At 41.9% G+C, this 20,432-nt stretch overlaps 1 protein-coding gene across 1 annotated transcript in view; it reads right to left on the bottom strand.

Moving 5' to 3' along the window:
* Positions 1–20,142, bottom strand: part of NOTCH2 (notch 2) — a gene marked incomplete at its 5' end in the record, with an annotated part of 75,165 nt that extends 55,023 nt beyond the window's left edge. The window contains 4 exons of the mRNA XM_010281991.1: positions 2,341–2,463; positions 8,976–9,311; positions 10,013–10,272; positions 20,061–20,142. Coding sequence (XP_010280293.1) covers positions 2,341–2,463; positions 8,976–9,311; positions 10,013–10,272; positions 20,061–20,142 — 801 coding nt within the window. The remainder of the gene's footprint in view (positions 1–2,340; positions 2,464–8,975; positions 9,312–10,012; positions 10,273–20,060) is intronic.
* Positions 20,143–20,432: the final 290 nt, after the last annotated feature.

Below are 20,432 nucleotides of genomic sequence, written 5' to 3'. Positions count from 1 at the left end.
CCTCTTTCCAGGGTTTCAAAGGTAAACATCCTTCATGAACACAAGGTTTTCCAGACAGACTGTCCACACAGAAGAAAGGTGGCACAAGACTAGGCCACAACATGGGTCTAATGATTTTTCCCAATGCTAGTCAGAGCCCATAAGAGGTTCAGAGAGGGAACCACCACAACTGCAAAGAATTTGAGTGGTTAATCAGAGAGACAATCTACCACAAAACCAAACAGAATCACAGCCTAGTATAGAATCACAGAATCGTTAAGGTTGGAAAAGACCTCTAAGATGATCAAGTCCAACTGTCAACCCAACACCACCATGTCCACTAAACCATGTCTCGAAGTGCTATGTCCACATGCTTTTTGAACACTTCCAGTGGTGGTGACTCCACCACCTCCCTGGGCAGCCTGTTCCAATGCTTGATGACTCTTTCAGTAAAGAATTTTCTCCTAATATCCAATCTAAACCTCCCCTGATGCAACTTGAGGCCATTTCCTCTCGTTCTATCGCTAGTCACTTGGGAAAAGAGACCATCACCCACCTCGCTACAACCTCCTTTCAGGTAGTTGTAGAGAGGGAGAAGGTCTTCCCTCAGCCTCCTCTTCTGCAGACTAAACCACCTCAGCTCCCTCAGCCACTCATATGTCTCTTCCAAGTGAGTTGCAGAAGTCATCCCTAGTTGACAGCAGCCATCCACCCAAATCCTGTAAACCAAGCTAAATTTACAATGCCTCTACAAAGCAAAATAATCCCTTGTAGATTATATACTCACACTGTACACACTCATGATCCATCATATCCTCTATGCTTCAGGAATAAGCCTGAGATTGATTTACTACTGACAGACACTAGAAGCCACAACAAGGTTTACCATATCTGTGGCATTGAGCAAGATTTTAGGGGTCACTGAAGTGTTGTTGGCTCTACACCCAAGCTCTCTTCATGTTTTCCTTTGCAGGTTTCCCTTTCTGCAGGCTTTAAGGACATATAGAAGGACAAAGAAGCAGTATAGAAGCAAGGGCTCATTAAGGGGAAGACTCATTTTCTCCTACTTACACCTAGTTTTAAAGAGCTCTGCAAGCACTGGTGCATTTCACTCATGTGGTTTTAACTTCATTTAAGAATATAGATTTTTAAGTTAATGAGGGTTCTCAACTGGCAGCCTCCTTTGCAGTTATTAACAACCAGTTTATAATGAGAATGATGCTCTCTGAGGAAAAAATCTAGAACACCACAAAACCTCTGGTCTCTAGTAGTCAAACTCCTCACAGTGCAGTTGTCTGAACTACCAATCACTACAGATGTTCTGGTTTCAAACATAGTATTTTCTAGATACAGAGAAAAATGTGCTAAAGGTTCTTCAGAACTTGAGGAGCTAGTTCAAGCTCAGTTCCAAAACAAGTATCCCAATGTACTTTATGAAAGGAAAAATGCAAACTGAATCCATACCTCAGTTTTCCAGTTCTAGGGCTTTTTTACCTATGATTTTGAAAGAAGGGCAAAACTATACTCAGCTGAAAAAGTGTGCCAGCTAAGAATGACTAATGTGACCCAAAAAACCCCAAAACTGAAGGTATTTGTTTATTTTTGAGGTATGGAGACATTTTGTGACTAAAGATGACACTGAATTTCCTGTAAGCTGCTTCCTTACATCATGCATAACACTTTCTTGAAATGCATACTTTTTTCCCCTACAGACTCAGAGTAAAGCAGATTCATATATGAAGCAAAAGTAGCTTTGCTAGTCAGCGAACTCCAGCTAAAAATCACTCACAGTGGGAAAATAACAGTAGCAAAAACATAAGCTTCCCATACAGACGCTTCTTCTCTTCCTTCCCTTCCTCCCACCTATGTCTTCTTTCAGATTCACCCTGTTCTTCAGCAGCATTAATATTATCTACATGGGGATTGTTATCCCAGGTTAAAAATACCCCCAGGATATATCAGCAAAGCACCGTTAACACACACACCTGTAACAGCAAAGCCACACTTTGTATTTTTGCAGAAAAGATACCCTCTTGCAAAGTAATCCATGCAAGCAGAAGTGCAACTCTGAATGTCGCACTGCATTGCAGCTCAAGAATCACAGTACCTGTCTATCAAACCCACGCGCACATAAGCCTGTAATACTGCCCGTCGCAATGGGAAATTGCCCTCCATTGTGGTGGCTCTGCTGCAAACAATTTTTGTAAGGTTCCACTAACATCTGTCCCAAGGTTGCGGAACAAGTCACAGATGTGAGCTGTGTTTAGCCACAGTTGTATATTGGGTGAAGGCTGCAAGTCCGGCATTTCGTTCCCATAAAGTGTGCCCAGCCCGTACAGGAATGTTTTCCATAATACATACCTGTCCATTGCGGTGGGCAGCGGCAATTGTACGTGTTCACACCGTCCACGCATATACCTCCATTTTGGCAGTTGTGATTTGGGCAGTCATCAACGTTGTGCCCACAGACACTTCCCTCGAAACCTGGATAAAGCACAAACACAGCACACTGAAATGGGTTTCAAGCCTCTTTTGAGGAGAATTGACCCTTCATGCAGCTTCCCCACTTTTTTTTTTCCTTAAACACTTGCGCTGTTAAGTTAATCCCGATGAACCTCAAATATAGCATGCTGACCAGAAACTTCATTGAATGCCTTTGCCAATAGCATGCGGGTCAGATTACACAGTTAGAACACTACCACTGTAGGTAGATGGCCAAATACATTTTCACCACCAAAAAGACAATGGTATTTTTTCTTTAAGTGACTAATGAGCACTGTCATTCAAAGCAAGCAAAGTGAAGGCCAAGAGATTTAGTTTACTAAGAGGTAAACTCATCACTGCCCACCAAGCAGCACTTAGAGAGCCACCCAGGACAAGTTTTTCCCATGGCAAAAAAGTGCCTGGTGTTCATTTCATGAATACCTCAGCATAGTTCATATGCCTTGGCTACGTCAAAGACAGATCTTCTATGCTTTGAAAATGAGCTTCCACATTCCTGATTTGGCCCTCTTCAGTGTTAGACAAGTCAGTCATTTAACGAATCAGCCACCACCCAAGTGATGCTTATACACTAAGCCCTGACTGAGAAGCAGAAGAAACCAGACACCTTTCCCCAATGAAAATCAAGGCTCCTATTGAATATAGCCCCACAGGAAAAAAATCCTTGTTAGATCTCCCTCTCCTTTCAAACAAGGAGAAGTGGGGACATTAGGGAAGGGAGTTGTCAATAATCCATCTTCCCCTTGATCTCCCCTGCTGATTTATTTCATGCTTCATTAAATAAACCTGCCATTTCTGCTGGATGAGAGCACTACTTATCAAAGGACAAGTGGATGCATGATAATGCTAATGAAGTAAATGATTCCAGAACACATGCGTTAATTTAAAACATCAGCTCTCCCCCTTCACTGCTTTGGAATGTAATATTAACATGACACAGTCCTCTCATCCAAAATCATGCTTTAACCCATCTACTTTTGATGCCCTGTTCCAGACGCTTCCCTAACATCTGTGTCAAGTCACATAGACCCTGTAAGCAACATCTGCTCCAACACAGATCGTGCTATGTGGCAGATGAGACAGACTGAAAGCTCCGAAGCTTCTGCAGACTACCACTACTCTCAAGAGACTTGAGATGATGCATATGCATTCTTGCCTCTTAAACTTCTCCAATGCTACAGGTAAGAGTCAGAAGTGGAGTGCTGTTGCTAAGCTGTACCAAGTACATTAGCATCCATCAGCAAAGAACAGACTCAACTCAGGCAAAAAAAAAAAAGGGGGACCTGCATATTACCCTCTCCCTTCAAAGCCTTTCCCACCTTCACCCAAGGTCCTGCAAGTTTCATGGCAGTAGGGAAGGTCAAAATGAAGAGGAAATACACCATGGTTAGTCTTGAATCCTAATCACCACAGCAGCACCTTCCTGGCAAAAGGCACTGAGGAACAACTACTGAGGAATATAATTAGTATCAGATCACTATATTTAAAACTGTATAAAGCCACCATCCATGACCAAAGGCTCAGCTGTAAAACACAGGAGTGTCCTATCAGCTTGCTTTTCAGCTTGAGGAGAATCATCCCACTGACCACAGATTGCACTCATGCCAGCAATGTGATCAGCATGGAAATGCACCCAGAACCACAAACTCCAAAGGTTTATATTTCTATCCTTACAGCCCAGACAATATGAAGACCTACCCTACCTTCTACTAAACAAACTCCTAACAGCAGGCATTTATTTAAAACTATCTTACCGTACTGCATATAAATTTAAAGCGGCCCAATGATTTTGGGTAATAAAGCATGAAAGTCACCCCAATACTAAAACATCACCAAGCCATTGCACATTTTCACATTTTAACCAGCTATATTACCATCTAAAAGCTGCTCCTCAAGCATCTCATGCAAATGTAAAAAACCATTAATCCCACACTAAAAGCTGAAGGATACCACTAGTGACAGCAGAACAGAAACAAAAAGGAGCTTACAAAAAAAGAAAGTGATGTAGTAAAAGGTTCAAGAGAAATGACACACAGCCAAGTGTGCTCAGTCAAAAGACATCTCCAAGTGAAAGGGAATCAGGAAGGGTCGAAATTGTGAAGATGACAGTATTTTGAGTACACAGCTGAAGAAAACACAAGTTTTCTTTTTGGTAACTTCCCAACTCCCAAATACCCTTTAAATTTGTCTTACTTGGAAGAAAAATTTTGCCTTAGTTTCAGAACATCTAAAACCTCTAAAGGTATGATTTGTGCATCCTCTTGAAGTAAAACTTACACTACAATAGTGCGATCTGCTCAATTTGTAAATAAAACTGTCCTAGCGAAGTTTAGCTTTCATTCATAAGACCAGTCCTTTAGAGTCATCATCGTTTGGGCCAACGCACCTACATTTGAGCACGACAAGCATGAAGTTGCTCTGAGACACGTGAGCTTTTCTTAAGCTGGGTCCCAGGATCCGATTTTGCAGTTACATAAGCTGATTCTTTTCCAGAAAGCCAGAGAGTTCACTGTTCTGATGTATTTGGACACCTGACACTGTTTCCTGTTCCCCTCTGTGCTGGGACTCACATGTTGTACTTTACTTTCTCCCTTCAAGAGAACAGTTCGCAGTACATATCCTGACTTTTGCTCTGTATCTCCAAGCACAGCAAATTAAGGAATGAGAACCTCAAGGGGAAAAGTGTTCCCACTGCTAGCAGCATGTTGTTCCTCCTCTAGTACACTGAGGGATGCAAGTAGATAAATTTAGTCCTATGTCATCTGAAATCTCCAGCCCATTCCAGAGCACTATAGCCAATTCCCTCCAAATCTTAATCCTTATCGTTATCTCAACCAATAAATGACACCTCAGACTTTCTGCAGGACCAATTTTGTATGGAGGCAGGAAATTATACCCAAACAAAAATGTCAGGTTATTGCCAGATTTCGGGCCTGTGACAAGAAATTTGGGATCTCAACACAGAGCGCTAAAACTGACCTGCGTCATTTTAACACAGAACCAAGCTCCTGCATACCCGCAGGAATATGTGCATACATATGTGCAATACATATCCTGCACGCAACTCCAACAGTTCAGCTTCTTGACAGGCTACTCCACGAAGACAGCCGGCTCACCCGGAACAGAGAGGCATGTGCACCATCTGGCACCCCAAGACTGCTGCCATGCAGAACCTCCCACCCCAAAGGACACAGCTCATCTCCAAATTCCAGCAAGCAGGGTCTCCCCCACCGCGGGAAGTTCAGTACGTCTGTTAGACCCCATTCAGGACGCTCAGTGCGCGGGACAGCGCGACGCTCCGTGCCGGCATGAGGTTACTTCCTCTTCCCAGGAAGTGTTCCAGCTCTCATAAACAGCCTGCTCCAGCCTGACAGATCGTTTCCTGAACAAGCCCTTAGAATTCCCTAGGGTCCTTATCTTAGTTAATGGGTAATTATTTTGATGGATAACAATGAATAATCACTTTCCCAGCTAAGAACTTCCTCTATTGACTTGTTTAACATTCCATTAAAGGTTAGGTGCCAAATGAACTCCTTTTTTGTCAAATATTTGTAACTACGAGCTCATTCTTATATTTAAAGGAGTTGCCAATGCTTCAGGTTAAGTCTCTTTCACAGAAGTATTTATTTTACTACAACTATCTGTTATGATTGGACCAAACATACCTACTTGTCTACGATCTTTTTATCTAAATCAAAGCCCAGAGGAAAAATTATTACGCTAGGTGGACAGAAAGTAAGTTACCTTCCATATGGATGTAATACTGACAGTATATATAACTCTTCACTTACACTTGCCACCAAATGCTGACCTCTTCTAACACAAGACTGCATGAATTACCTAATGCAAGATTTGTTTATGTAAATCCACAAGTGAAATGGGAGCCTGAGAATTTAAAATAGCAGTTTGACTACACTGTACATAAACAGTACTTGCACTACTGTAGAAAAAGGCGCCGTGACATGTAACTCTAGGTTGCAGGCTTTTTCCATATTTCAAGCTCTCGTTCTCATGTATCTATATTTACAAAAAATGAAATTCACTCAAAAGCAAAGAAAACATCTGCAGGAAACAAGAACCCATTTCAGGGCCAGTCCAGGAGTAACCTAATTATGCTTAAATTGCTGCTTGGGCATAACCAGTTTCTTCAAAGCAGTTTCACAGGTCACAAGATGCAAAATCACACCAAAAACCATCCCAGTGGTTCACGACATAACCGCCTCTTGCCTCTACGGCCGTAACGCTGAGCAATGGTAACATCTTAAGGCAGTCCACAAGGAAGGGCTAGAGCAATTCCATTTATAGTCACAGTATCATCAGCATTGCTCCAATTCTGAGAGGGAGTCTAAAGAGGAATTTCTAGTCCATGCTCTTGGCACACTCTTCCAGAGGAGCAAGCTTTGTTCACATCTTCCCTGGGCGTGACAGACCACCATTTCTCTCCTCTCTTTATTGACCTTTCCTTCCCAGACAGAACCTTTTCCAACACTTCAGACATTTCATGCTGCATGCTTGACTAAGGGAGAAGAAATGGCTGGGTGCCTTGCCTTTATCAAAAAGTTTAATGTAAGTATTTTGGCTTTTCCAACCTCTTTTTTTTTTGCTGTTTTTCAAATTCCTAGTTAAAAAAAAGAAATCAAGCTAGCAAAACAACATGGCCAGCTTAAATACAGGAAATACAGAAGTGAAGGCTCTCAAAGCCGCATTAACTCACCCCCACTATACACATTGTGTAACAAGTCCAAAAAAGCAGCTAATAATCCAAAACGTGTGTGAGCCGTGTGGGTGTGTAACTGTTACTATAGTAATCTCATTTTCATTTCCTGACCATAGTTTAGCCAGCCCACACACTTGTCTAAGGGAAAATGTGCTCCTACCCAGATTAAGAGTCACGAAAGCAAACTGTCTCATCAGCTTTACAGGATCAAGTCGTTCAAACTTCATCTTCCTCTCCTCTTCCCTCCCACCACACTGCTTCTGCAAGGGATCTTAAACTCCTCAAACTGGCTAAACAGATCTGACTAAGAAAATTCTGAATTTCTGATCAAGCCTGTTAATCCAGAGATACTTACTTTACAGTTTCATCTTAAAAAAAAAAAAGATGCAAAGCAGAAAAGCAATAGCAACTGTTAGTTAAGATATAGCATTTTCTAGACCCTGTATGTTCAAGCACCGTTTCTTCAAGCATAGTTAGAAATGGTTGCTTTCACACAAAATAAAGATGATACAGCCTTCTATTTTAAGATGGACTTTCCTAAATTCTTCAAAGTCACATGCTTGCTCAGACAACCCAGAAATTTGTTGTGCAGGCAACTAGCTAAGGTTGGCAATGTATATTTAAGGTCATTTGAGCCAACACTTCAAGACAAAAGGTCTCCAAAAAGAGTATTTTTCACAAGTTAAGTTCTAAATGCTCTTTCCGCACATACCTGTGACTCCAGATGATCCTCATGAGAACGCAGTCACTCAACATTCATCCTAAACAGTATATGGCAGCTACATCACATAAATAACAGAGAAATGCTTAAGGGAAGAGAGTTTACTTTTCTAGATTACCACACACCGAGTGTTCATATGCCAAACTGCAATACACTTAAGTGGGAAGTCTAGTCAAAAGCATTTCCAAACAGTCAGTTTCCCATGGACTGAATTACTCAGTTAAAAAAAAAAAATCAGCCTAAAAAAAACCCTGACACACAAAGACAATGAGTACTGCCCTGTGGTCAGTATGACAAGCAGATGGGGACAAGCAGGACAGGATGAGGCTACCAAGGTCCCAACCAGGTGATATCTGGTCATTTGTAGAGATGAGTGCCTTGGTGATTGGAGCCCAACTTGACACACAAAACCAATACAGCTCACGACCCTGAGTAAGCACGTCACCCCTGCTATGGATGAACTCAGGGCATCTAACAGCGTCAGAAAACAAGCACGCAAAATTTACCTGGACGTATTACAGGACAAAAAGGAGGTGGTGAGTTAGAAATGATATCTTGTAAAATTTGGAAGAACAGGAGGAGAAAAAGAAAAAGAATAGAAACTAATACGTTTCAAGAGTAAAGACTGAAGAGAAAGACAAATGTTCATCTTCATTCAAGTGCTAAAGTTAACTGTGGCCTTTACTGACACAAAACCATGTATTTGTAGGGGTTTATGTTAATGGAATCTCACATTCCAAATGGGCATCAGGAGATAGCATCCTAATCTCCTTGAATCTACCTCATCGTTCTCACCTGTGTGATTCTCTTCCTCTAACTGGGTTCCACAGAAATCCGTAATTTCTAGCCTTCTTCCCTTTTCTTCCATTCCATATTATGAAATCCTGACACTCAGATACTGACATCCTAGCAGAGCTTCCTGCCTTGCTAAGATTTCTCCCTTCAACCTTACATTACACAAGTATCACACAGAAACTCCACAAGAGTTTTCAGAATACAGACAGGAATGCAGCGACAAGACTACCAAACCAAGTGCTTTGAAGAAGCAGCATTTACCTGGCAGACAGTTGCACTCAAAGGTAAAGTCACTTGTTTGATGACAAGTTCCTCCATTCATACATGGTGATGGGGAACACGGCACATATATGCTCTCACAGCGATGCCCTGTATAGCCTGGCTTGCACTGGCATCGGTATGAACCGGGCAAATTGACGCAGGTCCCACCATGTTGACAAAGGCCTGGTGTGGCACATTCATTCACATCTATCTCACACTTCTGGCCAGTGTAGCCAGACAGACAGACGCAGGAGAACTTATTTCCAGATACAGTACATGTACTTCCATTGGCACAAGGCTGAGATGTACAGGCATCAATCCACTGACAATCCTTTCCTGTAGGATCAAGACAGAGCACTCCATTAATAAGAAGTTATTGCTATGGAAAATAGTATTTCCTTCATGCCACCTCAAAATGATTGGTGTACCAAATTTCAAAATTACAGGAAAATTTATGTCTGCATTTTACAGTATTATATTTGAAATGAAAATCAATTTGCTGGCTACAGTACAAAGTAGTTTTATTTACAGGGTAGCAACAAGATAGAGAATGTTGTGATTTATAAAAATAACCCATGGCCCAAAATCATACTACACACCAACAGTCACTCTTCTTCTATACCCCCTTCAAGAATGAAAGGGCTGAGTTTCCATGCTTCCCCCTCAGGCCCCCAATTATAGTTTTCCCATTGAAAGATTCTGTTGTCAAAATTCCCTTCATTTTTTTCTAGAAGGTAGACTCTGAATTTGAAGTGTAACAGCTACTCCAGAGTAGCTTCTGCAGTTAGTTTTCCCACATGGACAACACCACAAGACCTGAATGTCTTTCTGCTTAAGAGTAAAGGGTAGGGAGTTTGATTGCCCACCCCCCTTCAGTGTGGGTTTTTTTTTTTTTGGTCATGAAGTCATTTAGACTTCTTCTCATTTCCTGTGCTAGAGCTAGCAAATTTGACAGCATATTACGACTGTCCCAGAACATTCCAGGATGAAGTAATTCACAAAGGAGGGAGTCTGGAGGTACAAACGCAGAACCCCACCTGTGTAACCTGGAGGACAGACACACTCGTACGTCTCTTGGCTGTGGGGATGACAAGTTCCTCCATTCAGGCAGGGCTGGGACACGTAGCAGAGGTGCGATTCAGAGTATTGACAAGCCTCTCCCGTGAACCCTGGAGCGCATCTGCAGGTAGCCTTTCCTATCAGAGATGTAGTTTCACAAGTTCCCCCGTTCCTACAGGTATTGCTTTCGCAGGGGTTTCTGTACTGACAGTAGTCTCCAAGAAAGCCTTCTCGACACCTGCAACAGAGAAGAAATTAGTTGTGGCACATTTATCTGAAGCCTTGCTGGCCTGGAAAGATACCAGGAATGAAGTCCCATGACCACTGAAAATCTTGGGATTTGCCATAATTACGGGTAACACTAAGAGCTAAATGCTAACGTCATAGATGTAACGGGGCCTTCCTGTGGGATTGTCCCAAATGAGACCACTGAAAACTTAAGTTCAAATTGTGAAATCGCTCATTACAAAATAAAAAAAATAAATACTGCATACAAGCAGAGTTATATCAAATGCAGGAACTTATTCTTGCACTTCCCTTCAAAACATCAGTAAAAGCCTAACTGTTAAAGCACTGCTGAGGAACAATTAATTCCTTGCACCTACTGCCATTCTAATAAGCATCCTTTTTTAGGAGAAAAATCAAGCCGTTTCAGTAATGGGTATTAACATCAGGCATTATCCGTCTTCCAAAATATTTATAAACCTTGTACAAATGCAGTGTCTGAGGGCCTGAAGATCTGTAGCAGATTTTTCTCCACAACACTCCCATGAGACAGGAATATACTGTTATCCTCATGTTGATAAGTGCATCTGGGACCATGACATGCTGAAGTCTGCACTCAACTAGCAACGCAAGCACTGAAGTCAGGTCTCCCACGCCCCTGGCTAGCACCCTAACGACAAGGTCATTGTTCCTCTGTCTCCCACAGAAAAACGAGTACACATACACTATCTACAACTAGGGCAATATTTTATACAAAGATCTGCGATTGCAGAATAATGGCAGTTATTTCTCTCTAACCTAAACTTATGTCAATACAGTCTGACTACACTTGTCAGCTGCAATCCATCTTTTAACTGGCCTTTGTACTATGAATTTTCCATTTAACTTCCAGCGATACAGGACCCAGGCAAGCAAGTCTTTGTGCCACCCACAGTTCCACTTGCTGCTTTCAGGTAGCAGAAAGCTGCAAGAGTATATGCTGGATAAAAATAACAGCTAACACCTATAAGAGGACTGTCCACTCGCAGTTTTTTCTATAAGCGCACAGCTGCATGCTTTATCCAGTTAAGTAACCCAAATTACACACAGCCTGAGAGAACATTTCACTGCATAAAATTTCAAAAGTGATCATTAGATAAGCTTTGTTCCAGAACAGGATAGGTGCAATTTTTGAATCAATGAGGTGCTCAAATCCAAAGGGAGGAGATTCCAACTGCAAAAAATACAGAAAGTCTCTTGTTCGCCCCCAGACAAGAACGTCAAGAGACTACCTTTTCCTTATGCACTTGTAAGTGTATGGTGGATTAAAAAAAAAAAAAAATCCACTAAACCTAAACACCACACCTAACTGAATAGGCCTTAAAATTCAGTTTAAAAATCAAAGAACAGTTATGAAGGTGCGTTTTAAACAGAATGCTACAGGGATCTGCCTTTGTTCCTATACTATCCAACACTTCTATCAATAAATAACAATAGAAAACATCAATGCTGGTCAAACATGTAGGTAAAAGAGAAGACAAGTTCTTGATAGGGAGTAGTAATACAAACTGCTTAACAAGGCAGTCAGCATGTAAAATGCACTTTAACACTGCAAAGTCATACATTTAGAAACAAAAGATATACAGCATCCTCCACAAAACAGGAGGCTGATCCGCGAAAGATAGTCTTGATCTGGGGGTTCCTAACAGTCAGCTGAACGTGACTGGAGTGAGAGTTTGGCTAGGAATACTTTAGTTGTAAAACCAGCAAATATCAAGTAGGAGTAAATGAGATTATGCTACACCTGATACTTGCATGGCACAACAATTACCAGACCATTACATCCATTCTGGTGTCCGCTCTTTAAGAAGGAAGAGCCAAAATGAATTCAAACAATGCAACAGTAATGATTAATAGAAAACTCTTGATACAATGAAAAGCTCAGGTGGCTCAGTCTATTTATCAAAGGGAAAGGACAAGGAGACAATTGATCAAAACCTCCAAGTACCCACAAAGAAACTCAGATTTAACAGTAATTCCCAATCTAGAAGGTACAGGGGTACCAGAACTGAGCAGTTAAAAGTTCAAGCTAGATAAATTCAAATTAGAAATAGGGTTCTATCTTTATATTCAGACATAGACTTACACACAGTCTCTCAGCAGTGGAGAGAAACAACTGGAACAATGCATTTAAGGTTGCAGTGGAATTTCTCCATCACTCATGCTTGTTTAAAAGAACACCAGGATTGGCCGCTTCAGAAAGAAGCTAGTTCAAACACAGCTATTCAGAGAGGTTATTATCCAAGTTACGCAAGGGGTCATTACTAGATGACCACAACTGTTTTTTCTCATGTTAAAAATTTATTAACTAGCTTTAGCTGTATGTCTAAAGCAGGAAAGTCATATAATAGATGTGCATAATCATAATTTACCATTCCCCACACCCATATTAGGCTCCTTTCACCATACCTTAATACTTTCAACTTCATATCCCAGAACAGACATGAAAGAAGAGTTTTTTGCAGGGCAAGGCAGGATTAATAAAGTTACAGAAAGCAAATCCTGAGACAATACCATTTGCAGAATATCCTCTGCCTCTTGTGCCATCCTGAGTATAACAGCTGAAGGCTGTCAGTGTGAGCTGCTGCCACATCACAGGAGAGGCAATCTTCAGGTATTCTGGGCCTAAACCACAGCCATTCCATATGCTTCCTTTAACAGCCCAAATCCCTCCTCGACACAGGTTAGAAATCAGTCCAAACGCCAGCGGGCTACAGCACGGCTTTGTAGGAGCTCAATCACATAGAAATCTGGCACCCAGCAAAGATGGCTGTGCCAGAAGCTGGAGGACTGCTCGACTCCCACGGCATTCAAGCCTGCACACGGTGCACTGGCTAGCTCTGCTCAGAGACTGTCTGGGTAACTGCAATTAAATCATGTTTCTGGACATCTATATGCAGCTGATAAATGTGTGAAGTCAAACTGAGCTTCAGTCCCAGAAGGCTTACACGATTTCATTATAGGGATTTCTTCTGGTTTCACCATTGCCAGTGATGGGGGCATTTGGGCAGCTCAGCCATCTTCAATGTCAGCAGCTCCTCAGAGTAAGAGCAGCAGGCACAGGCTGCACACTTGTAGTTCTCTTTATCACGAAAAAACCAGCAACAACCCAGAACTTCACAGAACCTCACCTAGGGCATCTCATCAGGCAAACAAGAGGTCCTCCAACAGCACCCACCACTCCAACAAATACAAAATAAACCAAAACACACCTAGAAGATAAGTCCTAAAGTGTTTTTTCATTGAAAGGCTGTAAAACAAACTAGAAAGTCTAGAGGAACATCTCATGTTTTGTCCACAAGCAAGTAAACCACCAAAATACGCGTTTTCTCCCAGCCACCCCAACACTCGGGGACACTGGAAGGTGCATTTAACTGTTGCCCCTAGGTAACAGGTAGGAGGGAGCCTAAACACTGATTAAGAGTATTAATGGTATGATTTAAAAGGAAAGCAGAGACCTGCACTCTAAGACAACACTCGCAAGCATCACCACAAATGGCCCAGCATTTTGTACACAAAATGTTCTGGTACAAAGTTGAAGAGCGCTCCGAGACCAGGCTCATTCCAGTATCTTCTGAGGCTAATCAGAAAAACATGACCGAGCACTCCAGCAGGGAACACCAAAAGCTTTTTTAACTTTAGCTCTTTATATTCGGAAGGACAAAGCCTCAACAGAATACGCCAGAGGGAATGTGCCTGCCTGTGAAAGGTATACACAGCCCTTGTACCCACCATTTTGTTCTCCTCCTGGAGAAGTGCTTGGTCACACAGTTATGCAATTCTCCCCTCCGGCAACACAGTGCAATCCTTTTTGAACGTTAAAGAACAAAAAACCTACAGTCCAGATTTTCAACCATGTCTCCTGTCATCAACATTTCTAGGCACAAATACTAGTAATTTAGTTCTAAATGTTGGTGTAGACAAAACTGCAAATATTTGCTCCCAATTCATGTTGGGAACCGCGTTACTTCTCTAAAAATAGAGGTAAACACTGAAAAAGCAGGGTCTAAGTCCAGACTTCTTTAAAGGGTATGATTATCCTCAACAGCCATGCCAGCTTCCCACCACCCCTGCTCTGCTCTCATCCCAATCTACTCTTTCAAGTTCTCTTTTAGGGGAGTAAAAGAAAAAAAAAAGCCGCCACTTGTCTACAGAGTAGCTTAAAATTGTAGCAGCTTGTGTCAGCTCCAAATGACATGCTCAGAACAGGAAACCGAATCTTTTCCAAGTAAAAGCCACTGTTTCTCCTCAGTTTTCCATCTAACATTCAGAAACAGAAACAGGAAGATGAAGTTTGTTCTGGCACTTTCTGGAAGCACATGAGGTCTCTTAACCTACTTCAACAGGAATTTAATCTTTTAAGAACAAATTTCACATACAACTTAATTCAAATCATGATTTCTGAAAGCTAGAGAGTTTGAAATGGGAAAATGTCCTGTGGGCTGCATCAGCTATGCAGCTGCTTCTAATTAAAGCTTCTCCTTTACTCTCTCTGGGCTACTTTCCAGCACAAATACTTTAGTCAGAGCTCAGCCCATTTTTTTTTCTCTCCTCCTTTTCAGCTCCAGCCTGCATTTGCTTTAGCTCAGGCTCTCATGGAGCTAAACAAGAGATGTAAAAACAAAATGAAGGTATTTAACCAAATTTGAACTATCCACAGATCCACATTCACTCCAACAACCTAACATGACAAAGTGAAAGTAGAAGACTCAAAAAAGGTGCATTTTCGACTCTTCTGCCACAAAACTGTATTGAAGTTACCCCCCAATACTTAGTGCTCTCTTGCTTTCAAAATACTTCTGGAAAATATGTCTGGCCTGTTGGAAAAAGCTCCTCATCTGCCATAGTATATTTGCTTCAGCACATTCATAGGACAGGCTCTTCAAATGCACCTTATAGACTGTTTTAACCAGTCTTCCAGATGTTTGATTTTCATGGGAGTTTCCTATTCAGGCCCAGTGATATCATCTGGAGATGCACAGAAGGAAACAGATGGTTTTAATTTAAAACACGAAGGGAAGAATTTCCTAGTAGTCTTGCTTCCCCCCCCTCAACCCAACACTCCCTTCACTTTGATTGGGAGATGCTTCAACAGAGGGGGGGACAAAAAAAAAAATGCAGTTTGATGACTAACGTGAGAAGGGTCTCAGCTATTTTGCTACAGATTTTAACCAGACTTCCCTCTGGCTCCCGCGTTCTGACTCCCACACCTACACCTCCTCTCAGGAGGGAGAACAGGATTCTCTGGTTAGCTTTACAAATGCTCCTTCCCATGTCTCAAGGCTCCCATTTATGCGTCATACTTTGAATGCAAACGATGGGATGGGACGGCCTCTCTGTTGTGCATTTAAAGCAGTACACAGCTATTGTTTCTAGTCCACAGAAAGCTCTTCCAGAGTGTACGACTCTGCAGTACACCAAGGAGTAACAGCAACCGAAGTCTGAGCGGACAAGGTTTACTTCAGCATTTTCTGAGCATCAGAGCTCTGAACAGCTTTTGGTCTGCAGAAGTAAATTATAATAGAAAATTTTGATTGAGTGACTCAAATCACCACTCTGTTCCCAGATTTCAAGCTGAAAGCGTGCGTACTCTCCCCTTTTTCCTCTGCCCTGGTCTCCAGGGTCTCCTCTGATTTCTGAAAGGAGACAGAAGGAAACAGGAAAGGGCAGCCCATTCTCAGAAAGGGACAACTTTTCAACTTTTACATTTAGCCTCTTCTGGAAAACTCTCAGACCTCATCCTGCTACAAGGTCTCCTATGGGTATTCCCCATTCACTGGTCTAGGAATGATTAGTCTCTCAAGATAGATCCTGAGAAGATATCTGCTGCAATCTCTGAAGCAGTTCTGCAGTCTAGGATCTTGCCCCCAGCCCCAGAAGTCCTCTTAAATCAGAGTTAAAATCCATTTATGAAGATCCAGCTGGAAAGAAAGATAGGTCAAAAACCTGGCAAGGGGTTTAGAATTGGGGTAGATTGCTGCCATGCTGTTGCTGATTTGAGTTTAGCATGCTTTGAGGTCCTTCTGTTGCCACCCTGCAGGTAAGAGGTAAAAAACGTATCATCCAATGCACAAACTTCTGCACACAGTGAGAAAAACACTGCTCACTGAAGAGGCACAGAAGCACACAAAGCTGCACAGATCCTGACAGCTTCAGGCATGAAAGGATGTGCTGAAGGAGACTGTCCTTTTAGAATCAGGCAACTTCAGCAGTCTCCACTTTTGACTAAGCACAGCAAACAAGCCACGGTTGCCACTGTACTTTTTTTCCTTTTTTTTTTTTTTTAAACCATCAGGACCCGACAAAAGACACTAGAGTTAAAGTAGTACTTTGGTTCATACAGGGGTACAGCTATCCCATCTGGGCACACTATGTGCAACAGTCCTAAGGTCAAAAAACTTAATCTTAAAAACCTACAAGTACGAGAAGTAGCAGGGCCCAGTTTCCTCCCTAAACCTTGGAGCACCCCTACCCCAACTCCCTCCTTTCTCACTTCTGCTTCTCTCCCTGGCACAGGCTTGCTTCTGCTCCCTGTCACTGGGGCACAGGGGAGGGAAGTTGGGAGAGGCCACAGCTGCCAAACATGGGGAAACCAGTTAAGATGCTCTCCACTTCAGGGCCCTGCCCCACTCCAAGCACAGAGGGACTGCCCAATCCTGCATGCACCCGCAGCAGACTCTCACACTCAGAAAGTGGGCAGAGCTGCCAAAATCTCTGCTCTGCTTGTCCTTGAAACAGCTCCCTGCACCCACACCTTCTCAGCCTGCCTGCAAGTGCAGAAAAACTGCAAGTTAGCAGTACTATCCCCCAGACTCTTCCTACTACTACTTTCCCAGCCATCTAGCAGCAGGGAGGTGAGAAAGCGGTCTTCTTGTGATGTTCACGACAAGCAACTGTTACCCTGCTTCTCTGCTGGATATGAGTATGCAAGAAGGCTCCTTCATGCTTAACACCTCAATGTGCAAAAGGCTGCCTGGAGATGCTTGGGGAGGGCTGAGAGGGGGAACCACCACAAAAACAAACCCCACCACAGTGCAACGCAAAGCCCAAGCCCAAACTGAAACCACCTTTTGTCAAAGCAGGACCCAAAAAGCTTGGAACGACAGCTCCCCTTCACACTGCTGCCACAGACACGGCCATATTCCTTGGAATAAGATCTGCGTCCTCACCATGCTAGTCACTGAACGGGCGTAGAAAGATCTCTCAGACAAAAATTCTGACCTTGGAAGACGCAAACCCAGGAATGTGTAATTTTCTAAATATAAAATCAAGGTCAAAGAAGGTCAGTAATTCTATCAAACTGTGCCACAAAATGACAGCCATGGGCCAGCAGCGTCACCAGGGGAACGGAGCTACTTAAAGGGCACTCGCAAGAGCAATCTGATAAAGATCCAACTCCGATTTCCTTACAAGGGTCACAATCGCTGTTCCCATAACAGAAGCCAGATGCACCAGAATAAAGGTTTCTTAGTAGAAAACTAGCTTTCTCTTTTAATGGAGTAGGCACTACAGGATTTTCTGACAAAGAAAGCTGTTTCAGCGTTAAGCTGTCACTTGCTGCTTTGCCAAATATCTAGACTAGATGTTTTGCTTATCAGCGCTTACATTACATTACTCATGTCTTATTCATCACCTATGATTATCTCTGATGCAGGTCCTCCCTCAGCTGTTCACTTGTTTCTTACAGACAGCAAGATTAACTAGATGGACTGACCACACACTAGAACAACCAACTTGGCTGAGAGGAGGTACAAAAAGAGGAAGAGAGCCTATTATAATAATTTACTGCCCAGCAGAGGAAGTACTGCAGAAAACTTGAAAAAAAGGGGTGGAGATTTAGCTAATCAGTGAGTGATCCTGCAGAGATAGAGGCCAAGCCACTTGCTTTAATAATAAGTTCAGTTTCCCAAACAAAACATTTCTACTCTTACAGCCATCAAAAATTCAGAAAGTCCTTTAGGTTACTACACCAGACAGAAAGTTCCCCTATTCAGAGTTCCTCATAGTGCAGGAAAGAAAAAAGTTAAAACAAAAACAGGATGCTAAGAATCAGCCTGCTAAAGGTAAAGCCTCCACAGTTGAGGGTTTTTTGCTATTTTTTCCTTCCTTTCTGCAAAAAAAGGGTTCTTGAGCCAGAACTAGAAAACAGACACATATTAATCTCTGTATACAGGCCTCTATCAGCCTTTCCAATTACTCTTGCACCTGCAAAGGGACTGAGCTGCTACTTGAAGGAGAGTTTGGCTTAAGACCTGCAAGAAGACTTTGCACACAAAGGAAGAAGGCAACACGAGAATTATAAATAACTCTGCGCGCTAAAAAAAAAGTATGAGTGGTCAAAACTGCCACTGTGATAAGGCAAATGTGTCAAGACCTGAACTGCACTGCAAATACTGAACGGATGTTAATCAGATGAAGCAACTGAACAATTTTTTTTTTTTTTTACAGTCTAAGACGTGGTTAAAAGGAACCATGTTGGTTGGAGAAAATGTCCTTACGAAGGTACAAGCGGCACAAACATCAATACCAGTCTTGTTTATTACTTTCATCATGACCTACATACTTTGGCTCCAGACTAACATGCTTAAGTACGCATCAGAAAGACCTACTAACATAAGACAATTTCTTCTTTCAGTCTTAAAATACAGGTGAAAACAACAGGGAATAACAAGTTACACATTTGCCTTTCTATGGCCTTTCTGCACATCAGGTATTGATTTGAAACTGAGAAGAACCTCAAATTAGATTATGATTTCCCCTTTGTGTGCCACAGGTGCAATTTAAGTATATCATGTTTTATGTACTACATTAATAGAAAGAACTAAAGGTTGTGGCTAGGGAAGATGGATGTGTAGAAAAGGGTGAAGAGCAGAGCTGTGTGGTAGCCAAGCTAAATCAACAAGACAAAATTCACCAATATTTAAAGAATGTTGGCATTAAGAGGCACTTAGTATGCTAGAAAATGGCACAACTTGCACTGATGAAGTAAACGAAGTTTAGAAAATCATCCATTTACTACAGACATAGTAAATTAACCCTGCCAAACAAGGACAATTTATCTTCTGCAAAACATCACTTCATTTTAGAAAAATCTAAATACTGAAGTTTGAAAGGTGAACTGCATTTAAATAGATGTTGTATCATTCTCCAGACATCACACTCCACCAAAGCTCCTGCTGATCAGCTTTCCATGCCGCAGCAAAGCAAAGGCACCGCTGAAGATGGGCGTTAACATTTACCAAAATCAATTATGTGATAAAGACAAATGTGGGTGGGTGTTTGGGTTTTTTTTGTTAGTTGTTTTTGCAACTCCCATATACTACTTGCTCTCCAGCATGTAGAAGGGAACTGACACACTTCAGAGTGCAGAGTAGTTCTGAAAAAAACCCATAAAAATAGTCAAATTGGGGCTGAAGCTCTATAAAGTAAGGCTAGCTATAAGATAGAGAGCAAGTTCCAACTTAACTTGTGCATCTGGAAGCAAGGTACAGAGTTTACCTCTATGATCACTTTGGCCTTGCTTCCTAAGCTAATAAAACCAACAAGATCCAAACCCAAAAATCTGAACAAGAAGTCCAGATTTCTGATGTTACAAAAAACTAGCACATAAGAACTAATGCATTACCAAGAAACACGAGCTGTGCGAAAACCATTACACTGAATGCACCTGATAAGAAAATCTTAACAATTCGCATCTCCTTTCTGGCTAGGACTCTGAAAGGAGACTGGTAATTAAATTGATTAGAAATGAAACCAACTTACTTGCAATAGCCTGTACCATTTTGATACGGAATGCACTTTCCCTCGTTAACGCATGGCTTGGAATCATCCATACACTGCAAAGCTGAAAGAAAAAAAACAACAGTCAAATCAGTAGCTATGCATGTCAAGTCAAAGCTTCATTAGCATATTTTGGGAGTGAAAATCCTAGAGTAGAAAGTTTTATAAGACTGGAACAAAAACAAAGACACTATCGCATAGTTTAATTTAATCTCTGGCAGCATCAAAAGAGCCAGACTAAAAGAAGAATCAAATATAGATTTGTTCATCAGGCAACGAAATGTTTCCAGAATTTCTTTTAGGTAGATTTTCAAAGCAAAGCATGCAGTAATTTCAGCAAGCTATAAAGACATT

Source organism: Phaethon lepturus, unplaced genomic scaffold (genome assembly GCF_000687285.1).
Source record: "Phaethon lepturus isolate BGI_N335 unplaced genomic scaffold, ASM68728v1 scaffold21122, whole genome shotgun sequence".
Classification (NCBI taxonomy): Eukaryota; Metazoa; Chordata; class Aves; order Phaethontiformes; family Phaethontidae; genus Phaethon; species Phaethon lepturus.
The sequence above is the reverse complement of the archived record's forward strand: the minus strand, read 5'-3'. Positions and strand labels throughout refer to the sequence as shown.